Here is a 23,757-nt window from a genome sequence, read left to right as displayed (position 1 = left end):
CTGGCTACAGCCCCCTGGACAGGGGGTGGCAGGTGCCCAGCCAGACCCACCCATCCCACTGAGACCTCCTCACCCACACCCACCAGAGGCAACCTGCACCCCAAGAGAGTCATCCTGGGCCACCACAGTAGGTCTGTAGAAGCTCCAGGGGGCCCGGAGAAGGCTTCCTTTCCTAAAAGGGCCTGTGGCACCAAATGGACACCACACTCACCTCCGAGGCAGAGCCGGGCAGGAGGGCGCAGCCCAGGGCGGCAGACACAGCTCCTGGGTCAGGCCCTGCCTGGCCGCCCCCCCAGCTCTGGGCCCCAGGCTGGAGGCTGTGGCTGGAGCCGAGGATGACCCTCCAACTCTCCGTCAGATTCTGTCTCATCAGGGGCACTGCAGACCCAGGGGGCTGGGGACCGCACGCTGGGCCAGGGCGCAATGTCTCCACACTCCTGAGTGTTGGAGGAACTCTTTGTTTTCTTGTCCCTTTGGTCACAGCCATCCACTCCATCGGCGGATACCCTCCTCCTCCCCTCAGTTGCTCGGCGCTGGCCCCTACCCTTGAGCCGCCCACAGCCCCAGGGTCTGAGAGATAAGAAATCTTCTTGGCCAGGGGTGAGCCCGGTGGGGCGGGGCCAGAGGGTGGTCTTTGAACCCAGCCTGACGGAATAGGGGGGAAGCTTCCTGGATGGGGAAGAGGAGACCGTTCCCCACGAAGGGAGCAGCTGTGCCGGGAGCAGCCTGGGTGCTCACCCTCCGCGCTCGCACCGAACCCTCCCTTCCCTTCGCAGTAACCCTCCCCCTGTGTGCGTATAATCGAATGTCAGGCCAGGAAGCTCAGGAGGGCACAAAGCAGAAGAGTTGAGTCGCTTTGGTCTCCCCCCTGCACAGAGCCGCGCTCCAAGGGTGTAGGGGGATCGTGCAGGACACAGCATGGGGGCGGAGAGTGTGGCTGGGGTGGGGCTCCGCCTCTCAGCTTTGCTGTCCGTGCAGGGGGTGGAGCCGCCCCACGTGCCCACCCTCCATCGGCCTCTGAGCACAGTGGCAGGTGGCCGCAGCGTCCACCCAGAGCAGAGGGACCCCACTGCCCAGGGCTGCAGCCGAGACACAGGCCTGGCCCCACCCACACAGCCCAGCTCCGCTTGGGTAATGACTTCCAGTGAGAATTTGTAAAAACCGTACTCTGGCCTCATTATGCAGTCTAATAGGTTCAGCTTCTCAGGAAAAACAGACTGTCAGGCTGCACAGGTGTGGGGAAGTGACTGGGCGGAGAGGGGTATCATCGACGCCAGCAGCTCTGCTGAAATGATGGCAGGCCCCGTGTCCTGAAAATCAACCCAGGAGGTCACGGCCAGTGTGCCCAGACACACCTGCCCGTCCTTCGTCAGGGTCTCAGATGCATTGTCACTGCTCAGAGCCCAGCACCTGGGGGCCACCCCGGGAGCCCTCCTGTAGGTACCAGAGGCTGCCCCGGGCTCTGGGAACAGGGGGAGTGAACGGCGGCATCTCTACTCCACCAGAGGTCAGTCTCACCGGAGACGGAATGCAGCCAGCAAAGATCACACATCGAGCAGGGAGGGATTGGCAGGGGAGAGGCCTGAGCTGGAAGGCAGGAGTCGGAGTCAAAGAGGGAAGGAAGGGAGGATGTCAGGGTAGCTGACCTGTTGACCCTTCTGGGGACCCCCTGGGACTGGGCCTGGGCACCCCCTCCACAGGCTGGTGTGAGGGCAGGCTGGGTGTGCAGCACACAGTGGCAGTAGCTGAGGGCACGGAGACGGTGAGCCCACCTCTGCAGGCCCGGGGCCTGGCTCCTCCCTAGTGGCATGGTTGCTCCCTGGGTGGGACGCCTGGGCTCCCAGCTGACCCTCTCAAGCAGACCTGACCCTCTGACCTGGCAGGTGGCTCCCGATCACCTGGAGGGCACAGCCCCCTGTCTTCTTCTTTTTGCCTGTCAGGACTTTCTAACCTTCCTAGAATAGTCATGGCAATTACTTGCATGATGGCTAAAGACCATTGCTGTATGAAAATCTAAAATGACACCTTGGCTTTCCGGAATGGCAGGAGGGGTGGGCACAGACAGAGACCCAGGGCTGACAGCCAAGGAGAGACACCCCTCCTGAGAGACTGTGGGGAGCACAGGTGGGACAGAAAGGGGCCCCCATCCTCCCTTTCCACCGCCCCCCCATGCAGGCTCTCAGGATCGCCCCTCCTGCCCCCCGACGTCCCCTCGCGTTGGGGAGTGCCCGCCCGCAGTGGGCTTCGAGGCGCTCTGAGCCGCCATCGGCCCTGGCACCTGGGGTTCCGTTTCACTTCCCTCTTTACCTGGGTAACTGAGCTGGGCGTACTCCCAGCCCCCGTTCACGAATCCTTACAAACCCTTCAGAACTATCTATTTTTGTGCCATCTATGCCCCGCCTCCCGTGCAGCCCCTCCCCCCCCAGCTCGCAGCCCCACTCCGTGCAGACACCTGGCCCACAGGCTCGGCTGGTGGGCTGTGTGCCGGGAGATCTGGGGAAGGGGCACCGGAATGGGGTGGGCTGGCAGAGGGCAGTGGAGAAAAGGGGGTGCCTGACGGTGTGCGAGAGCAGGGAAGGGGTACGGGAGAGATGGGGTAGATTCTGAGTGGCCCCTCAGAGGGGAAGAGACGAAGCTGACTCTCCCTCTGTCCCGTAAAACCCACCAGTGGCCCCCAGTCTCCTGTGGGAGAAAACCGCCTGCAGGTGCATTTCCTTCACAGCCTGACACCCACCTGCCTCTCTCTGGGGCCCCTCTCCCTGCTGCTCACACACATGCACCACCCAGTCCAACACACACAGGTGCTCGTACGCATGGTTACATACGTGCCCAGAGGCACAGCATACATTCGTACCCTCATACTCACACACGGCCCCGTCATTCACACCTCGCCCCCCAGCCCGCCTGGCGAGCTCCTGCTTATCTTCGAGTGTTCCCATAGCCCACCCCCCTGTGGTCCTCCCTGTGCTCTGCGGATCAAGGCAGCCACCCCTCCCCCACACCCCTCTGCCCAGGGCCTGCCCAGCACACTCTTCTCACTCAGCATCACAGCTAGGGTGTCCCCCGTGAAACCATGGGCTCCCCAGCTCTGCGAACACCTCCATTCATGTGTGTCCCCGGTACGCCCCGCCCAGCCCCCGCCCAGTGCCCGGCACACAGGAGACGAACTCCTGTTTAACAGACAAACCAATGGGCCAAACAGACGCAGGCAGCCTGTAGTTAGTTCCCAGAACTCGGGATCTCAGAGCCTGCCTCCGAGAGGGGATGTCCACCCCTCAGCTTCATTCAGAGAGGTTAGCCCCCTAACCTCTCTATAGAGCCCTCCTGGCTTTCTGCCTCGTCCCCTGGGTACATGGAGCTCTCCAAAGTGCTGAACTTGCCCCGCCCCCGTGTGTGTGGGGGGGCACTTTTCTCCGACTGCAGCATCCGGGTTTGCCCAGTGGCCTCCCTCCCCCGATCAGCCAAGGGTCTGCCCCCGCCTCTGCAGTGACTGCCCTCTGGCCAGCTTTCTTGAGCTGGTGCTGGGGTCCTCACAATCTGTCCCTTGCTCGCCTTCATTCTTTCCACACAAAGGGCACTCTCTCTGACTCCTACTCTGCTGTGACACGCAGCAAGAGCTGTCAACGAGGGCGACCAGTTATCTGCTTCTGTTTGGGTGAATCTCCCCCAGGCCACCGCATGTGGAGGCTCCTATTCTGCAGAGTTGCCCCGGGGCCTCAGGCTTCACCTGAGCACAGGGGGCTGCGGAGGTAGGGGGCCAGTCTTTCCTGGGAGGACCAACCATTCAGGGCTCTTCAAAGCCACTGGAGCTGCACAGACTAGATAAACCCCTTCCCAGGGAGGACCTAGGCAGCTAATTTAATGATGCTTTAGAGCCAGACTGACATACAAATTGTAGGGTCACCCCCATTGTTATTAACACTGGTGTCTCCTGAAGTTAGAGGGGCTTGAATGTTGCATTCTTTCCGTCCAGCTCCACTCAGCTATAACACTTCAGATGGTTCCGTTGGGTCATCTTTTGGGGGAAGTTATTCTTACCACTAAGAACATGTCTGCCTCTGGTCCCCAACCCACCCTGAATTCTGGGGGCTGGTGTGACTTCCCAGTAGGGGACCCTCCCTTCCGACCCAGGCTGGATGCATGGTCCACAGGTCATTTGAGTCCATCTTCCCTGGAAGCTGGAGCCCAGCTGGCCCTCAAGGTTGGTTCTGAGTCCAGAGCAGCAAAGGAGAAGGGGGGGGGGGGGATGTGTATGATCCCATCAGTTGGGTGAGGAGGAGGAGGAGGAAGCATTCTGCCCAGAGGCCGGTCTGCTCCGCGAGCTCCCTGCCCCGCGGTGTCCCCGCTGAGGAGCCGCAGCAGGAGGCTCTCTGTGCACAGCCACCAGCTGTCCCCACAGGGTGCGCTCATCAAGCTCCTCTGCTTCTGGACGGGTTCGCCTCCGGGCCCGTGGGACACCGTCTCTGCTGGGCTTTCTCAGTGTGTTTCACAACTGCTCTGAGTTTATCATGTGTGCAGGTCTTTTATCAAATGCGTGTCATAAATATCAATGGGAATTGGGGGCATTCGTCACCTAGCTGGGCTCTGACTTGAACTCTGGAAAAAATTATTTGGCCACACAACCTTTCTCCGGGCCCTGATTTAATGGACTTCTCTGCCGCGAAGCCACCGAAACCCGTTGCCTTTTCGTATCGGACGCTGCTTCCTCTTTATTACTGCCTCCGACAGCCCTTCCAGCCCGGCTGGAAAGAGCCCATTCGTCTCTGACAAATAACGCGTGTCGTTTGGTGAAAAATATGCAGACGTTTGGCTGCAACTTCATCTCCAGTCCCGGTTCCGTTTGTGGCCTCGCTAGCCTCTAAACCAAGTACCCAGCCCCAGGCCGACCCTCCCCCGGGTCCCCATGGCCACTGGCCACTGGGCTCACGGAGCCCGGGTATCCTAACCCCTCACAATGGGGTTTGAGATCGGGGACCCCGAGACGTCCATAACGGGATGTTGAGAAGCAGCCGAAAGGTGGAAGCACCCCAGGTGTCCATCAGCAGATGCATGGACAAAGAGAATGTGTTACACACCTCCGATGGATTAACATTCAGCCTTGAAAAGGGAGGAAATTGTGAGGGACGCTACGACGTGGGCGGGGCTCGGGGACGTCTCGCTCAGTGAAGGCCGCGGTTACCACAAGACAAGCGCCGCGTGATTCCGCAGACGCGAGGCCGTGCCCGGAGCCGCTGGGCTCAGAGCGACGGGAAGCAGAACGGCGGGGAGAGGGGCTCGGCGGTGGGGGTTGGTTTAGTGGGCACCGAGTTCCGGTCGCGCAAGATCGAAGAGCTTCTGGAAACTGCCCGACTGTGGAAGCGCGCTCACCGCGCCCCAGCTGCCCACGTGAAAGTGGTTAAGAAGGTAAATGGACCGCAGTTAAAAATAATAATAATAATGACCAGCTTCCACCGGATCGAGCGAAGGAGAAACCGACGCCGAGAAGGCTCTCTGCGCGCCGGGGTCTGCCGTGTATTCGTGCGTTCTGTGCCAGCCGGCTCTGGCTGCGCAGCCGAACAGCTCCGCGATGCAGTGGCGCACGGCGGCCACCACGCTCTTGGGCTGTGGCTCGGGTCTGCAGGGTGGGTCGGCCCGACTGACCCTGGGGACGGGGCTGGCTGGGGTTAGTGCTCGCCTGGGACGCCTTGTCTCTGCTCCACAAGGTCTCCCAGCCTCCCACAGACCGGCCCAGGCTTGTTCAGGTGGTGGTGGTGGCAGAGGTCCCGAGAGAAGGAGCAAAAGCCGGCCAAGCCTCCTGAGGCCGTGGCTCCCACTCACACGCTGCTGTCCTTTTGACCGTATTCTAGGGTCCAAAGGAAGTCACAGGGGCCAGTCAAAAGTCAAAGGGTGGGGAGATAAACTCCACCCCTTGGTGGGAGGGGCTGCAAAGAGTCTTTGCAATCTACCACACACACTACATATACGCCAAGCCCTGTGCTAAGTACTGAAAATAAAAATATAAATAAAACAGTGTGAAGCGCAGCAGGCAGGTAAGTTATTACAGCACGTAGTATGCTCCAAAAGTCAGCCCAGGGGCCAGGGGAGGCTGCCGAGGAGGGCAGAGGACAGGGGGGACTTAATGATACCTTAACCAGTGTTGAAGAATAAATGGTAATCAGCCCGAAGAGGAAGGGAGGCGGAAAGACCCGGGCAGAGGGACAGACAGACGAAGGCTGGGAGTGGGCCAGCCAGGGGAGGCTTCCGGGGAGGGTGAAGGGCCAGCCCCGGACTGGAGGACCGGGGCGTGGCGGGGAAGAGGGCCTTTGCTGTCCCTGCTCGGCCTAGAAGGGTTTGTTTATTTAAGTAGCGGCCGATGGCCAGGTTGCTGTGTGGAGGTGGCTTGGAGGGGGACAGGCCAGAAACAAGGGGACATCCTTGGAGGCAGCCACAGTGACCCAGGGGAAAGAGGATGGCGGGACCAAACAGGGCGCTGGCAGCAACAGGGCCAGAAGACAGTGCACTCGGTGTGGGAGGGCGAGGGGAGGAGCCAAGCAGTCGGCCTAGGGACCAACTCGGACTGTGCTTTATGCCCAGATGTGAATGGGGTGGCGGGGGGCGGGCGGGGGGGTTCCCTATGGAGGGTAAGCCCAGGGGCAGAGGGCAGCAATTGTGTGGGCGAGCAAGGGTGTCCTGGGGTTTCGCAGGCACAAGAGGGACATCTACTTGGGAGAGACCACTCAGAGGGGCCCTGTGGCCAAGGCTTCTCCCCCACAGGTGGGGGTGGGGTGGAGCCCAGCCCTGCAGAAGCCCAGGAGGCCCCGCAGGTCTCCAGGCCCCCACCCCTTCCTCCACAAGCCTGAGGCGGCCAAATTCCCCAGGGTGCTGGGGAGCTGCTAGAGTCCATTCTGATGACCCGGTGCAGGTCGGGCTCTGCCCCCGGCCTACAGACCGGCCCTCTGACATGAAGGTTGCCCTTTGCGGAGGCAGGGGTGGGCAGGAGGGCAGCCAATGCCCTGAGCTGGTGCTGGCTCCCTCCCATGGATCCTAGGTCATGATCTGCCAAAATGCCGCCTCCTCTCCGGCCGGCCCTCAGCGGCTGGCAGTCAGCACATACCAACTGATCAATACTCTGAATGCGCTTGGGACCCCACTGGGAGAGGGAATCCCCTGTGAGCACTTTTGTAAACTGAAACATTCTTCTGAAACCAAGTAATCCTGCCCAGCTGTTAAACCCAGATCTCCTCAGAGTGGGGGCAGACAGCGCCTGCAGTTCCGGGGACCTGGAGCTCCGAGCCCCTCCCGATCCTCCCTCCCCGCATCCCTGGGAGGAGGCACTGCTGCTGCTGGGGCTGGGGCTGGGGGTGTCATCGTCGCTGGGACCTTGGTGCAGAAGTAAAATGTCCCCAAACGCCTGGAATGCTCCGGGCCCAGGGGCAGTGGCAGTGTGGGCGCCACTGAGCTCTCCTGGCTCCCCGAGCACGGTTTGCTCAGCAGGCATGCGGGCTGCCTCTGTCACCCACGGCAGTGTGGCGACCAGGGGGCAGCAGAGCAGGTGTCCTCGGTGCTTGAGGGAACTGAGGCCCCAGCAGCTGGGGCAACGTGCCCAGGGTCACATAGCCAATTAGTGGCAAAACTAGAATGAGAACCAGCATCCGGGTCTTCGGAATCCCAGCCCAGACCTCTTTCCCCGCCCCGCACTGCTTCCCTCAAAGCATCACCCGCCTGGCTCGTGGTTCGGGAATGAGTTGGGCTGGTAGCTGTTCGGAGAGCTGGTGTGTGAGCGCCGCGGTCCCGCCTCAACCCCACCTGAGCCTGCGGGCTCTCCCTGCATGCGCAGCCTCTCCACCCCCAGGCCTCATGCTCCTGCGGCAGGTGCCGGCTGCCGTGCCCCGGCCGCTGCCTCCTGCACCCCCCTGCATGTCTCCCTCCAACCCCCGTGTCCCACGGGCCCTAGCCCTGACCCCAAAACTAAACTCATCACCCCCTCCCTTCCTGATGCCCCTCCAGAAACCTGGACATGGCCCTCACGCCTCCCCCCTCCATGTCCCCGCCAGCACTGAGGGCGGTGGCGTGTACCCACAGCCTACACACTCACTTTTCTGTGTCCTTCTGTGAATGTCAGAGTTCAGGCCTTTGTCACTTCTCTCTGGGGTTATGGAGCCACCGCTACCATCAACAGTAACAGTGAGCCCCCTACGTGCTCGTTAGGCTCCTGCTGTGTGCCAGGGTCACCGCCACAAGGATGTGGGTTAACCTTCCCAAACTTTGGCAGCTGCTGGGAGGCGGAGCCCGGGCTCTCCCAGGGTCCTGCCGCCACCCGTCACTCCTGTCCTGCCTGCCAGACTGACTTGTCTGGAACCCAGGTCTAACTCCGTCACTCCCTGCACCGAGTCCTTGGTGGCTCCCTGGTGCCCAGAAGGTAAAGGGTGAGTCCCCTCAAAATGTTCTTGAGATCTGACCCTGCCAGCCCAGCCCTCCCAGCCCCAGCCCTCCACAGGCTTTCACTCCCCTGCATGTGCCCTGCCGGCACCTCCACGCCCTCCACTCAGGCCCTGTGCCCAGCTGCTGGTCTGAGCACACCTGTGGGCAGCCTCCCGGGGCCTGAGCCAGCAGCCCCCAACCCACAGACACACTGCCACTCCAGCATGGCCCCATGTGGGGACGGTGGAGGCCAGTGATTTGCCATTGCCCGCTCGCCCCAGTCCCCCCGTCTGGGGTGTGCTCCAGGACTCCCCCTCACCGTCTTCCATGGTCTCCGGCAGAGTCGGGCCTGCCTGGCCACAGAGCCCACAGGCCCCGCCCATCCCTGAGCGTCCGATATACACCAGCCCTGGGATCAAAGCAGGGGCCCGTGTGCCCACTTCACAGATGTACAAACAGAGGCTCAGGGAGTGCAGGGGCCTCTCCCAGGGCATCCAGGCATCGGGAGTAGTGCTGGGCTCATCGGGGCATCTTAGCAGGAGGTAACACCAGCGCAGCCCATGTGGACAGAGGTGACTAGTCAGGCTGGAACAGGGCACACAGGAGGGCAGTTCCAGAACACCTGCCAGGGTGCAGCGTAGACCTGGAGGGCCAGGGTAACCCTGGGGGACTCAGTAGGCAGGGCAGAGTTTTGCAGACCACCTTCTCCCATTCACCTGCCAAATGACATAACCCGCCTCACAACCGTCCAGGTCCTTCTGGCCCCCAGATCTGGGCCTTTGATGTCCAGCCACCAGCGGTGCTAAGGGCAGGCTCTGTCCAGGGGCAGGCGGGCGAGGCTTGAGGGAGCAGAGTCCTCCAAAGGCCCTAACTTCTGCAAATGAAAGAGTTTACATAAGCTAAGCACCGTGGTGGTCAGGCTCTCCTCCTTCCCCCGTCTGAGCCCAGAGATGGGTCTGGGAGAAGCTTCTGTCATCCCCAGGTTCGGAGCCCGTGGGCCTGGGGCGTTCTCTGTGCCAGCCCCAGGCGGCCACAACCCAGGCAAAGGTAGGTGTGTGGCAGGGTGGGAAGGCCCCGAGGCCATGGCCCAGGACCTGCTGGCGCTGTGAGCCTCGCCACCCCCTGCCGAAGCCCCAGGCGAGGGCGGGAGTCCTGAACGAGCCCAGACGTGGGAGGAGGTACCACGGCCGGTCCCTGCTCCTGGCTGACTCCCCCCAGCAGCCCCAAAGTCTGAAACGGAAGGAGGTGCTCCCCAGGTCCCCACTCCACTCTTCCTTTCGAGGGACCCCCTCCCCAAGCAACTCTCCCCAGCCTTGGCTGTGAGTGTCTAACAGAAGAGATGCTGTTTTTGCAGGTTTTGTGGTTTTTATTCCTTCGAACCATATCCAGCCCATCTTGCATCACAATGCCATGCTTTACTTGGTACCCAACACATCGGCACTCATTGGCATTTGGAGAACTCGTTCTGTAGTGATATAGCAGTTTTCAGTCGTCTGTGATAACGTACTCTCTGTGTTTCCGACTGTCACTCTGGGACTCTTCTCCCCCGACCTTTCAGTTTCTGGGTTGGGTTTTTATTGTGTTTGTTTTGTATGGGTTTGGTTTTTCTTGTTTGGTTCTTTTTTTTTTCTTTCTTTCTTGTTTTTTCCTTTGGTTTTTGTTGTGGGGTTTTTTTTGTTTGTTTTTTTTGTTTTTTTTGTTTTTTTGCTTTTGAAAGTTGTGGTTCCTTCAGTCCTGTGGCCCCTCGCAGTTGCCGCTTGTTGACGCACTATGTTTGTGACTTCCTTTGGCTGTCGGTGTTGAGCCAGTCTTGCCAAGAAAGTATCAAGTGTTTTCCTATTTCTCTACTTCTTGAAAAAAAAATTTTTTTTAATTAAAAAAAAAACAAAACCTCTTAATGGGAACCTGGCCCTGTCTGTCTTCTCTGTTCTGCAGAAATGTTGAAGGAGTTGAACCAGCAGCGCAGAGCGAAAGCCTTTACAGACCTGAAAATTGTTGTTGAAGGCAGAGAGTTTGAAGTCCACCAAAATGTTCTAGCTTCCTGCAGCTTGTATTTCAAGGACCTGATTCAAAGGTTTGCCTTCCTTCCAGCTGTGGTCGGGTCTGTTCCTTTGTAGGACGCTTTTGTGTCGCTTTTCTCCTCCCCTCTCTTGCAGGTTCCTGGAGTGTGACTCCCTGTCACAGAGCCAGTAGCCATCTCTGCCCCTCCCCGGCCCCCAGCGCCCTGTCACTCACACGCAGCCAGCCGCGGAGCAGCCACTGTCCCCGCCCGCCCCACACAGCGTTGCTGGGCACCAGGGGCCGCGGCCCCGCGGTAGACAAAGCCCCGCCTGCCCGGCCCTGAGGAGCCTGCGTCCTCAGTGGCTCACAAGCCCTGCCTGAGATTAGGAAGGAGGCCTGTAGACTCCACGTGGAGGGACCCCCGCACACTGCCGCCACTGGGCCAGCACGGGGTGCCCGGCACCATCGCCCCCGCTGTCGATAGTGAACTTAATGCCCGCAAAGCACATCGACCACAGCAGCCCCTGCCGAGGGGCACGAGGGGCACCAGGAGCCCAAGGGGCCGCTTTTTCGCAGCCCAAGCCGGGGAGAGACCCGTAGCCGAAGCCTCGCCCCCGCTGCACGCCCCCACACCCGCGCCCGAGCCGAGCCGGCGCTGTCCGAGGCCAGGCCCGCTGTGTCCTAAACAGGGTCTCTCTCGGCCTCCGCCCCGCCCCGCCACGCCCGCCCTCGGCCTGGCTAGTTCTACCAGAATGAGTCTTAATGGTGCATGAGCATCTTCTTTTTCCATTACGTTGATTTTTTTTTTTAATTTGTCTGCTTCATACCCTCGCAAAGAAGGCAGGGACCACCTTCCAGCTCCTTAGTGAGGGAGAGCAGCCGAGGGGCCAGCGCAGGGCCACACCCCTCCTCCTCCTCTCGCCTGTCCGCAGATTAACGCCGCTGCTCCCTTTGCCTTGCAGCCTCTCCGGGGCGGACGCCGCGCGGGACAGTGCTCCGCGCCGGAGGACCGGACCTCCTCCGCTTGCTCCCCAATGCTGTGTTCGGACTTGCCCGCTAACCCCCGAGTGGCTGTGTTTTGTTTCAGGACGGCAGGCACACTGGCTGGCGCCTCCTTCCCACTCCGTCGCGTCCTTTCACTTAGAGCGGAGCTGCCCGGCGCGCAGAGTCCCCCCGCCCCGCCGCGCTGGCCCCAGCTGGCCGGCCGGGCAGAAGGGGGCAGGCTCTGGGCGACTTCCAGTCTCGTGGACAGCCTGGGTCTCCCGCCCCCCGCTGCTTAGGTTCTCTCCGTCCCAGCCCAGGGGTCAGGGGCTTGAGCTCTGGGGTGAAGGGGCGTGCCCAGCGGCTTCCTCAGGCCAAGGGAGGTCTTTCTGCTTCCACTCTTGGAGAGTTCTGGACCTGGCGGTGACGGCGCCTGGCTGCTGAAGTGCAGGTGTGGCACCCTAGGGCCGAGGTCCCTGCTCAGGCCAGCTGGACACCGCAGAGGGGGCAGGCTGCAGGGGCAGGTCAGCAAGGAGCAGGGGCCCAGCCCTGGGCTAGAAAGACGGGGGTGGAGGAGCACAGGAGCCCTTGACTGTCTCCAGAGACCTGACATGTGGAGCCAAACTCGCACACACGACAGAGAAACAGGAACCCAAAGCAGCGAAAGCTTCTTAGGCCCAAAAGAAGGATGAAGAACATTCCAGGCAAGGGATGGGTTGCCTGGAATGTTCTGGAGTGTCCTACGATGTTCTAGGCAAAGAATGAGGTGCCTGGAATGAAAAATTGAGGGCAGAGGCAGTCATGAGCATCGGGGAGGGGGCGATGGCCTTCCCGGAGGTGGGTGGGGCCCGGGCGGGGATGGGCAGACAGGCCCGGACTCCTGGGCTTGTAGGGCCTGTCAGGAGCAGCGGGGGATGGGTGCCCACCTGGAGGTCGGAGCGCTGGGGATGTGCCTCCGTGACCCTGACTGAACAGGATGGGTGCTGGGGCTGAGAGGCAGTCACTGGGGGAGAGAGGACACCCCATGGGAGCTAGGAGACCTGGGTTCTACACCTGACGCTGTCACTTGTCCTGCGACCCCAGGCACACCATGTCCTCCCTCTCGGGCCTCAGGTTTCCTCGTCTGTAAAACAGGAGGTCGGTCCCAGCAACGTCCAGGTGTCCTTCCGAGGGGACAGGAACGGGACAGGAGGACCGGCCCTGGAGAGGCTCCCCACGGACAAGCGCCAGGACATGAGAGGGATGAGGTCACCAGGGGCAGATCCACAGACCAGGGTCGGGGCAGCGGCGGGAAGAGGCGAGCTGAGTGTTCGGCAAGTCGAGTGACAGCAGCTGCAGGGCCAGCTAGGAGACAGGCCTGGCGGGCAGTGCGGTGGGTGGAGCCCAGAGGGGCTTGAGGTCTGGGGAGACAGGAGGGCCCCTGGGGAGAAGAGGAGGCCGGAGCAGAGCCCAGAGGAGGGGCTGCACTTGAAGGTCAAGATGGGTAATTGCAGCCGTTTTAGATTTTCCGTCCCTCATCCTCGAGGTGGGCACACGTCACCACCTCTGCCGGTCGCTGCAGACGGTCTCCTATGGGGAGGAGCACAGACTCTCAGGATAATTTCCTTTCTAGCCGTGGAAAGTCCCGGAAAACTCCACATTCTGAGAGGTCAGGGAGCAGCTGGTTTTGTTCCTACCATTGCTGTCTCCTCGACCCTGCAACCCTGGAGACTCACTGTGCAGTAGCCAGAGTGCCCAGTGGGAGAGATGGGGCCCTGCCCCGCTGACCCCCAGGCGGGGGCTGCCCTCTCGGGCAGCTGCACGAATGGAGGCCGAGGGAGTGGGGCCCCGACGCCCTGGTCCTGACCTTCCTGAGGGTCTGAGTGAGCACTGTCTGGGGCGCATGACGCACCCCCAGGTGCCCCAGGACCCCCAGGCTTGGAGGCTCAGACCGGACTCCTTGCCACCCCCGGCCTGGAGGGGGTGACATGGTCACTGACCCAGCCCCAGGGGAGACACCTCACCAGGAGCCACAGGTCAGACGCAGGGACACCACGTCATGCACTACCCTTCGTGCAGCACACGGGTAGCCCTCTCCCGGGTGCCAGGTCCCCACAAAACACCAGGCAAGGCAGGGGTTCTGCCGTCAGGGAGCCCCCAGTCGGTGGGGGAAGAACTGCCGAGCAGGGTCAGACAAGGAGGTTCATGGGCTCACAGGCCAAGTGCCAACTCTAGGGGGAGAGGGGTGTCCCAGGGGGCCGCAGGAAGAGGTGGTGTCTGCCGTGGGGTTTGAACCGAGAATGGGACTGGCCAGGCAGACAGTGGGGCAGACGGGAGAGCAGCAAGTGTGAGGCTGAGGACGGCAGCGGACTCGCTGCTGCTGCTGCAATGCCAAGTTCAAGGTGAGCACAGAGGGAAGGAGGCCCGTGCAGGGGCAGGCACCACATCACGGGCTCTGTTGTAGGCCTGGGGGTGTCAGATGTATGTTTCATGAACACGATAATCAGACCACGAGCCGGAGAGCGGGTCCCAGGGTACCCTCTCCCGACTGGCGGCCGGATTCCCCTCAGCTCAGCTGCCCGGAGCCCCTGTTGTCCACGGCCAGGCTCTGGGCCAACCCCCACGTTGTCCACGTGTCCTCTCTTCATGTGGGTTCATGCCTTTGCTGAAGCACAGCTGCTGCTTCTCCTTAGCCTTCCTCATTTAGTCCCAACTCCTCTCCCTCCTCTGATGGGGGCAAGACCAGCCCTCAGGAGGCCGGTAGAGATGTCTCACGTCACCCTGGGAATCCACCCCCTGAGCCGGGGGGCAGGACCACAAGCATCCCCATGTTACAGATGAGGGAACCGAGGCCCAGAGACGTGGACGTGGCCGGCAGGTCTGGGATCCGCGCGGAGCCCTGAGTCCTCAGCTGGTGCTCTCGCCGTCCGTGGCTACTCTGCAGGAGAGCGGGGTGTAGTGTTCACTCGTGCACAACGGCTGCGAGGAAGGAAAGTGCACTCTCAGGGCTGACACTGGACAGGCGTGCAAGGAAAAGGGATGCAGAGTGTGTGTGTATACACGTGTGTGTGTGTGTGTATCCACTAGAAACATAACTGGCCACAGGGTCTGCCCCCGGCGGCTGTCTGAGACAGGTGCCTCAGTCACAGACACTCACTCCCACACCTGCAGGGGGCCGCGTCCTCTGGAGTCTGGCCTGGAGGCCCAGGAGGCCTCGGAGACGAGCATGCGCGGCCTTCAGGGAGCTCAGAGCTCATGCTGAGGCTGCTGGCCTGCCCCACCCTCCCTTCATAGCCCCGTTGTGAGGATTGGGGGTAAAAGCCCCGCAGGGGAAGGAGCTGCGGCTCTGTCATTGGACGACAGGAAGCCTGGTGCTCCGTAACAACAACGCCACAAGGGAAACCCCAGCAGGACTTAGCGGAGGGAGCCTCAGGCTTTGGGAAAGAAGGAGGACAATGTGAGCAGACCAGACCGAGTCGGGTGCTGGGGTGGCGGCCTCCCAAGTCCGGAGCAGGCCCTGGGGAAGAAGCCCCCTCACCTGCTCCCAGGTGCTGAGGAACTCTCGGGGATGGCTGGGGCCACGGCGGGCATTGACTGCACTCAGTGGCCCGACAGGCTGCAGGCCCCATCAGAGGGGACCGGGGACCCTTTGTCCTTGGAGGCAGCAGAGGTGCCGCCCTCCCTGCCAGCATTTCCGAGCACACTCCCAGGTCCCGGTGAGCGGGGGAACGTGCAGGCCCCGAGAGGCCTCCTCCTCACGCCAAATGGGACGGTGCCCAGGCCCTCTGCCTCCCGAACCACAAAGCCGGCTGGAGCCAACGACACAGTTGAGCTAGAGTCTCTGCTCATAGTGAGTGAAATCGATGAACATGTGGACTTGTCCAAGACGGTTTCACGAAGCCCCGTGCGGGCTCTGGGCTTCATGTCCTCCCTGCTCTCCAGGGGGAGCAGAAAGGACCCGAGAGGCGCACATCCCGGATGCAGGGACGCCTGCTAGACTTGCACGCACTAACCGAGCCATACGCCTCTCCCCTCCTTCCTGGCGAAGCCGGGCACCTGTGGGTAGCAGCCTGCCCCGCTCCTGGTGAAGGAGACAGGTGTGTCTGGGAGGCCAGATAACAGAAGGAGAGACTCACACGTCTCAGGTGCTGGCAGAATGAGGTGAGCCAGGCCTCCGCCAAGTCACCGTGGGTGAGCCAGAGCCTGCATGAGCTGCAACAGCCCTCAGGACCCGGGGCGACTGGCGTGTGCCTGGCCCGCCACCATCCCAGAGTTCCCTTGCATTATTCCAGACCTGACAGGCAAACCGAAAACCCCTGATCCCTGAGGTGGGTGAGGGGCAGATGAGGGCTCTGTCTGGAAGGCTGGAGGAGGCAGTTCTCATCCCGGGCAGCAGAAGCACTAATGCTGGGGTGTCAGACATTCTGCTGCTCGGGACGAGCATTCCTGGCACATCCGCAGACCCAGGCCTGCTGTGTCCCAGACCCTGGTCTCTCCCCGGGCCACACCCGCTTCTGGGAGAAGGTGACCTCAGGACATTACAGTGTTCTGACAGAGCCCACGGGCCCTGTGTGGGCTGCCCCTCACTTCCATGGGTCCATGGCCAAGGCCAAGGGTCACAGTCCCACCCTGGCAACATCATCGCTGCCCTTTCCTGCCCTGCTCCACCTCCCACTGAGGTGGTGCCATGGCCCCGACTACCCAGCAGCCACTCAGCTGCTCCATGGGGCTGAGTGGAACAGGACACCCAAGGTCCAGCTTAGGACAGGGACAGATGGTGATCTGTGGAGGACACAGCACCCCAGTGGTGACCAGGGCCACCCATTCAGGGCAACACCTCTCAGAGTGTCCCTGCTCAGAGGGAAGAGCCCTAGGAGCTCTGAGGTTCAGTCCCAAGGCATTCTGATGGTCATGGGCCAAGGGCGACCGCCACCTCCCTCAGCCCCCACAGCTGGCTGGGCTGCACCCACCATCCATGTGGAGGGGAAGCAAGCGTGTGCAGGCCAGCTGCACGAGGCTCCACTGCCCGGCGCCGCACCCCCTGCAGGTCTTGGACTCAGAGGCCAGACAAAGCGTCCACCGTGTCCCCGGGTATTCCTCTGTGGCTGAGCTGAGTGTCCACGCAGCACCCAGGGTCTGGCACCTGGTCCCGGCAGCCCCCAGCCTCTCCCCAAATCCTTTATCCAGCAGCCCCTCCTCTCCATGGGTGCCCCCACGGGGTGCCTGGAGGAGCAGAGCCACAGCTCTAGGTCATAGGGACAGTGGTCTGGTCCAACCCTGGACGGCACCCACGATGGCCGACACCCTGGGTGCCTCCCCATACAGTCCCGGTGCTCCCCAGCCTCGCAGGCACCACCTTGTCCCCAGCCCTCTCCCTGGCTCGACTCTGGGCCATGCAAGCATCTCCCCACAAGTGCAGCCACCCTGGTCCCATCCCACTACTTGCTCAACTGGGGGCCGAGAGCTCCACGGGCCTCCCCTGTGCTTGATTCTCCCCTCACTGGTGACTCTGGGGTTCTCAGGATCACATGCATTTCAGTGCATGTGTGTTTGTGTGTGTGCGCATCCCTGAGTCCCCCCCCTCAGCTACTCACTGAGTCTGAGCTCCTCCCCTGAGGACCCGTGGGAGACAGGAGGGCCGGCCACAGGTGCAGACAGCAGCGTCTGGGGCCGTGGGAGGAGGCTGGCAGCCCCACTGCAGCCTGTCCGCCCAGCCCTGACTGTGGCCCAGTGTGGCCTCTTCAGAGCACCTGGGAGAAGGTGACCCCAGGAAGTAGACACCAGATATAAGGGCGTGAGGACAGGCCAGAGAAGGGCAGGTGGAGCGAAGACAGGGGCTACGAAGACTTAGACCGAGAGGTTGACCAGATGGCCCCTGAGGCCTGGGGCGTTCAGGACTTCTATGATTTTAAGTGATCACATAATGAATGAGCTTTTTATATTTAGTCAAGTCACCCGAGCATGGACATCCACCCTGACAGCGGACTGAGCATGTCGTCACTTTAAAAGTCACACACACCACATATCTGTGGGCCTGAGAAGGGGCTCTGCCCAGGCTGTTTATCAGTGCCTCCCCTTCTCCACGCCCGGGGCTGCACAGAGCTGGGAGGCAGAATGAGCCCGTCTGAGGGGCCCTCGCCCAGGCAGCAGGGTAGCAGTACACCTGTCCCCTGACAGGACAGACCTGTGTTGCCCTAATGGTGGCATTTCAGGTACCGTGGTGCAGGTTGGAGTGTCCGTGGGAAAGATGTTTTCTGACCTCTGTCACATCAGCCCCCTTGGGACTTCAGACCTCACCTGGTTCCATTGTCTTGTGTTGCAGAAGAGTAGCCTGAGGGCCAGAGAGGTCAAGGCTGCCACCTGTCAGGGACACAGCTGTGGCACACAGGTCCCCTAGCTCCCTGCTCCCACAGGACTCGCCTCGCTCTTGGGCCAGCCTGCTCACTCGCCCGCCATCTGCACGCCCTACTGCCAGCCACAGGGGCACCCAGAGGCCAGGCACAAGGGCCACAGCCCCTGGCCCGCTCAGGAGTGGGGGGGACGCAGAGGTCATTCCCCAGGACCGTGCCTGAACCCACCCCGGGCAGAACCAGGCTCGGTGAGAGGCCGAGACGGGGCGCCCGCCGATCGCCTCTGACACACCTGCCTCCTGACTCTTGATGCTCCAGGTGTTCTTCCTCCTGGCCACTTCTGTCTCGGTGTGGTTTTTGCTTCATCTTATCTGTTTCCTTCCAGGTCCAGCTTTAGGGTGCGGCTGCCAGGCCTTAGGAGCCTTTGCGATGGTTTTGTATTTCTGTAGACACCAGATATGAACATATTTATATATTTGTGTCCCTCCCCCGCTCCCCCCAGTTCACAAGCCCGACGCACACTCTACACGCAGGCCACTCTGACCTCTGACCCCGTGTTCCATGTGGCAGGAGGGCCCCGCCCCGGGCCAGGTCCCAGGTCATGGCTGCTGGCTGTCTGTGGCGGAAGTCCTTGGTTGTTCCCCCTCCCCCTCCTCCCAGCTCTAACCATTCTGTCCGTCTGTCTCGTCTCGTCCTCGGTTTCAAAGCAATGTCATGAAGGGCTTCCTTTCCATGCCTAAAAGGAAACAATATGTTTTTGGAAGGAGGTGGGTTGGAGTCAGCGTTCTGGGGGGGCTTGGGGCCCTCAGTCTGGGGCGTTCAAGGAAGTCTCCGGGCTGGCTGTGAGCACAGCCGGCTGGGAGCCTCAGTCACGCTGGAGAATCTCCCAGGCCCGGGACCTGCTGGCCTTGTTCAGCCGAGACGCCGGGCCAGCAGCGGGGCCGAACCGTATTGTTTCCCTTTGAGGCCAGTCCTGGTCCTCGTCCCCATCCACGGCTCATGCTTTTTGATTTGCATCTTTTTTTGCATGGACATGCCAAGTAGTGGTAAGCAGGGTTTTCTGTTCTTTATGGGCGTCTCTGGTCAGACTCTTCTCTTGCAGATCCCGTGTCAGGTTGTTAGGTTCAGGTGTGTCACTGCCGTGTCCCTTGAGTCCTAAAGGGAAGGGCGTGACCGAGGCGTGCAGGGAGACGTAGCCCTGTGAGGAGGCGGCGCCCTGGCCGCAGGGTGGCAGGCAAGGACACCCCGGTCTCTGTGCCTAGGTCGGTGCAAGACGGCAGCCAGAGCGGCCGGGAGAAGCTGGAGCTGGTCCTGTCCAACCTGCAGGCGGACGTCCTGGAGCTGCTGCTGGAGTTCGTGTACACGGGCTCCCTGGTCATCGACTCGGCCAACGCCAAGACCCTGCTGGAGGCGGCCAGCAAGTTCCAGTTCCACACCTTCTGCAAAGTCTGCGTGTCCTTTCTGGGTGAGCCCGGGGAGAGCACGTGGTCCCTGGGAGATGCAGGGTGGATGTGGTAAAAGTCTAAACACAGCAAGGGGATTTAGAGGGGAGGGCTGCATGCACACCCCCACTGCAGGCGATGCTGCAGTTTCCCACGCAGTGTGAAGGCGGTAATTCAGAATGCCGTGTGCAAAGACCTTCGCTCGCCAGCATGGGCAGAGGGGTCCTCTGGGTCACTTCCCCATGACCAGGCAGCGTTGTGAGGATGGACAGGGCCCATGAGGGTCATGTGAATGGTCCGTTCGCAGGGACCTGAGCCCTGGCCTCACAGCCCTGTCCTCCCAACACTGGGCAGAGCAGCCGCACACTTTCTTTCCATCATGTGTCAGAGCCACACCGCACCCAGGTCTGGACGTGCGGACTGGGGTCAGTCCCATGGACACCAAGACCTGTATGTAGTCCAGGGTGGGAATCCGAGTGTCAGGGCTTCCAACAGGCCCCCCGCCCAAGGCACACATGTAGCCTGCAGTCTGGAGCTGCCCTGTGCAGGGCGGAGTGGGGAGAAGGCGGGGTACGGATGAGCCCCAACAACCCGTGGCCTGGGCATGGAGTGCAAAGAGAGAGAACTGGGGGCTGAGCCTGGGCCAGGATGGGGACAGCCAGGAGCCTGAGATGAGACCCTGGGGGAGCAGAGCAATGTAGCCGCGTCAGGAACCACAGCTTCAGAGTCAGGCTCCCGAAATGCCCTGGGGCCCAGGCACTTCCAGGCTAGAACACCCATTAGTGGGACCTCAGGAGAGCTGTCCAGACAGACCCCAGGTCCAGAGGTCGGCGGAGGGAGGGGGGATCGTGAGGCCGAGAGGCCCACGGGAGATGGGGGCGGGCATGTGTGCAGTATTAGGCTCCCCTGACTGCAGAGTAGGAGTCTGTGACCCCACACGTGCCTGTCATTCTTCTGGAAGATGCCATAGGCCTCTAGCGTGTGACCCCTACCTTCCACCCCACGGCCCCCAGGCAGCGAGGACGCTCCACACCTCACAGCCTTCTGCTGGGACTTGCAAGAGCAGGCAGAGGCTCCGAGGCATGAGCCGGGGCAGGAAAACACCCAGGCCATGGGCTCCTGGGGCCCCTGGATGCTGCAGGCAGGTCACGAGGACAGGGGCAGGGAGAGGGATCCAAAGTGACAGGCAACAGGAACAGGCACCCCCGCCCAGGGCCCTCCGGTCAGTGGTCGCGTGCTCTCGCCCCCAGAGAAGCAGCTGACGGCCAGCAACTGCCTGGGGGTGCTGGCCATGGCCGAGGCCATGCAGTGCAGCGAGCTCTACCACATGGCCAAGGCCTTCGCACTGCAGATCTTCCCCGAGGTGGCCGCCCAGGAGGAGATCCTCGGCATCTCCAAGGACGACTTCATCGCCTACATCTCCAATGACAGCCTCAACACCAAGGCCGAGGAGCTGGTGTACGAGACCGTCATCAAGTGGATCAAGAAGGACCCTGCCTCCCGAGCACAGGTCAGGCCGCCCCCTCCCTCGCAGCCCACCCTTCTCAGGCTTTCGTAGGCAGCGTGGGTCCGGGGAGGCAGGAACTGCTCCCGTGGGCAGCAGACAGGTGAAGGGAGGGAAGAGAGATGAGAATTCAGTCGGTGTGGACTCCTCGGGTCTGGCATTCCCCCTGCAGAGGACTCATGCTGACCAGGAGGCCGCAGGGCCAGGTGGACAGCATCAGGGCCCTGCAGGGAGGAGGGCGCCCTGGAGCTCTGGGGAGCTCAGTCGCAGGCAGCAGGAGCCCCACAAACGGTGGTCCACCCCAGGGTCAGCTGCAGCAGGCCAGATCTCCCCGTTGCTTCCTCCCCTTGCCTCTAGGCGCTGGGAGCTCCGTGTACCTCTGCCCAACCTGGGTGAGCAGAGGGGCTATACTCCCAAGCCAGAGACAGACCGAATTATCCATGTCATGCTGTCCCAATACGAGCCACAAGAGGGGGCTCCACCGGCATGACCTCAGAAGCTATCCTGTCTCCTTGACCCTACAGTACGCCGCAGAGCTCCTGGCGGTGGTCCGCCTCCCCTTCATCCACCCCAGCTACCTGCTCAACGTGGTGGACAATGAGGAGCTGATCAAGTCGTCAGAAGCGTGCCGGGACCTGGTCAACGAGGCCAAGCGCTACCACATGCTGCCCCACGCCCGCCAGGAGATGCAGACGCCTCGAACCCGGCCCCGCCTCTCAGCAGGTATTGAGGGGCGTGGTCTGAACCCCCCCAAATGCGGGCGCTGTGGGGTCAGCTCGACTCCGGGTGGTCCTCCGGAGGCACCGGGTACAGACGCTGAGGTGCCGGGGTGCGTGCCAAAGGTGCCGTCTGCGCCCCTGCAGGTGTGGCTGAAGTCATCGTCCTGGTCGGGGGCCGCCAGATGGTGGGGATGACGCAGCGCTCCCTGGTGGCCGTCACCTGCTGGAACCCACAGAACAACAAGTGGTACCCCTTGGCCTCCCTGCCTTTCTACGACCGCGAGTTCTTCAGCGTAGTGAGTGCTGGGGACAACATCTACCTCTCAGGTGAGGCCCCTCGGGGCTGGCTCGGGCACTGGGCACGGGCTTCCCCAGGGGACCTGCCCACACGTATCCGGGCCGGGAAAGGCCGAGGCCCAGGAAGGAGTATCTGCGTCCAAGATGACGCTTCTCCTCCAGACCCTGGGGCTGGGCCGCCTGGCCGCGGGCTCTGCCTCACCTGCCTGCGCTCTGGCCCTCCCCTCCTGCTGCAGGTGGGATGGAATCGGGGGTGACGCTGGCCGACGTCTGGTGCTACATGTCCCTGCTCGATAACTGGAACCTCGTCTCCAGAATGACGGTCCCCCGCTGCCGGCACAACAGCCTCGTCTACGACGGGAAGATCTACACCCTCGGCGGACTCGGCGTGGCAGGCAACGTGGACCACGTGGAGAGGTAACGGCCGCGGTCACAGCGGGACAGCCTCTGACGCTCCCCGAAAGCCAGCGTCTCGCCGCTCCTCCTTCCCAACACCCCTCCCCCCCGCCCCCCAGCCGAGACGACGGGAGGCTGCATGTTTCCGGTCCCGGCTCTTCACACACCACGGAGCGAGAGCACTGGGGAGAGTGAGGTGGGGGGGCGACAGCCGCCCAGTCGCTGCCCCGGGACACTCTTTTCTTCCTCTTTTTAAAAAAGAGGTTATTTATTTATCTTTAGAGAGGGGAACGGAGGGAGACAGAGAGGGAGAGAAACATTAACGTGCGGTTGCCTCTCACGCGCCCCCTTCTGGGTGACACCTGGCCTGTAACCCAGGCATGTGCCCTGCCTGGGAATTGAACCAGTGACCCTTTGGCTCGCAGGCCCGCAATCCATTGAGCCACACCAGCCAGGACCCATGGGACACTCTTGTCCCCACAGCCCATTCAGGTGTCAGACCAGCTGGAGGCATGAGACTGGGGGGTGGGAAAGCACAGGACGGGCTCGCTGGCCTGGCTGGCAGTCAGACGCACTGGGGCTGCGAGCACCGGCCCAGAGACCCTCGGGGATTCAGGGCGAGGCTGCACCAATGGCCCGAATGTGCACCACACACTGACTGCTAGACTGTTGTGTCCCGTCAGGAGGGCAGTGACACACCATGGAATTCCCTTCCTCCCTTCACCCCACACATACTCGGAAATCTGCTTGACTCGGGGAAGGACCACCACACACAGGTCTGGCCAACCGTCTAGAACTCTCCAGAAGGGGATGTAAGCCAGCGGGGCCAGAACCGCGAGGATCAGCCTGCCCTCTGCTGGAGGCCCCAGGCCGGCTTCCTCCAGCTGTTTTACTTCAGGCGCCACCTAGAGGAGTCAGGTGTAGGCAGGCGAGGCGGCAGCAGAATGGGCAGAGGCTCCGGCGCCCCAGAGGGTGATGAGTTGGCCCCGACTTCCAGCCCAGGGGGACACAGCCCAGATCACCGGAGCCCTTTCCCACGTCCTTCCCGCACCCTGGCCCACCTCCTGGCCCCCGCCGTCCGCTGCCACAGAAAGCACGTCTCCCCGTGTGACAGCGTGTTGCTTATGGAGCCACACATACCCCTCAGTTTGTGCTTTTCCCTCGGTGGCTAATTGGGCAGCTGACAACTGTGACAGCAAGGACGGCTTCCGAGTGAGACAGGCTGGGTCTGCCACCACGGGCTTCTCACTGCCCACGTGGAGCCCAGACAGGGCTCAGTCACGTGTGATTGCCAGGTGGATTTGGAGATAAGGGGGACCCCCCCCCCCCCCGGTGAGTGTGAGGGCGCTGACACTGCCATGGAGCCTGGGCCAGCCCTGAACTGACAGCCTGTGGTGGGACCCCCTGCGCGGCCGGCGCCCACGCCTCCCAGAAGCGCCCCCTGCCCCCCGTTTCTCGCCCAACAATAAACACATGAAACGAGAGACGTTTTCTAGGTAGGAGTAAACGGAACGGGATCTGTCATCCTGTCTTGCTTTTGTCGGCTATTTTTAATCTCCTAAGATGCTGATTGCTCATTTTGCAAACTTACCCATGTGGGTAGATACAGGGATTTGTTTGAGGACCGAGTACGCTGCTGAGAGGGGGATGAGTTCCACTCCCCTTGGGCCCGGGACAGTTCTCCAAGG

The 23,757-nt window shown here is 61.8% G+C and overlaps 1 protein-coding gene across 5 annotated transcripts in view; it reads left to right on the top strand.

The window, feature by feature from the left end:
* Window positions 1-23,757, top strand: part of KLHL29 (kelch like family member 29) — a 281,972-nt gene that overhangs the window by 252,289 nt on the left and 5,926 nt on the right. For 4 of the 5 annotated variants that reach the window (XM_045844674.1, XM_045844670.1, XM_045844672.1 and 1 more), the window contains 6 exons: window positions 10,336-10,474; window positions 18,974-19,176; window positions 20,404-20,663; window positions 21,182-21,380; window positions 21,521-21,703; window positions 21,910-22,090. In XM_045844674.1, the coding sequence (XP_045700630.1) occupies window positions 10,336-10,474; window positions 18,974-19,176; window positions 20,404-20,663; window positions 21,182-21,380; window positions 21,521-21,703; window positions 21,910-22,090 (1,165 nt within the window). The remainder of the gene's footprint in view (window positions 1-10,335; window positions 10,475-18,973; window positions 19,177-20,403; window positions 20,664-21,181; window positions 21,381-21,520; window positions 21,704-21,909; window positions 22,091-23,757) is intronic. The other variant, XM_045844673.1, reaches the window with a different exon arrangement.

The sequence above is a fragment of the Phyllostomus hastatus genome, unplaced genomic scaffold (genome assembly GCF_019186645.2).
Source record: "Phyllostomus hastatus isolate PE091 unplaced genomic scaffold, TTU_PhHast_1.1 phas_contig_402, whole genome shotgun sequence".
Classification (NCBI taxonomy): Eukaryota; Metazoa; Chordata; class Mammalia; order Chiroptera; family Phyllostomidae; genus Phyllostomus; species Phyllostomus hastatus.
This window is presented reverse-complemented; position numbering and strand designations above follow the sequence as displayed.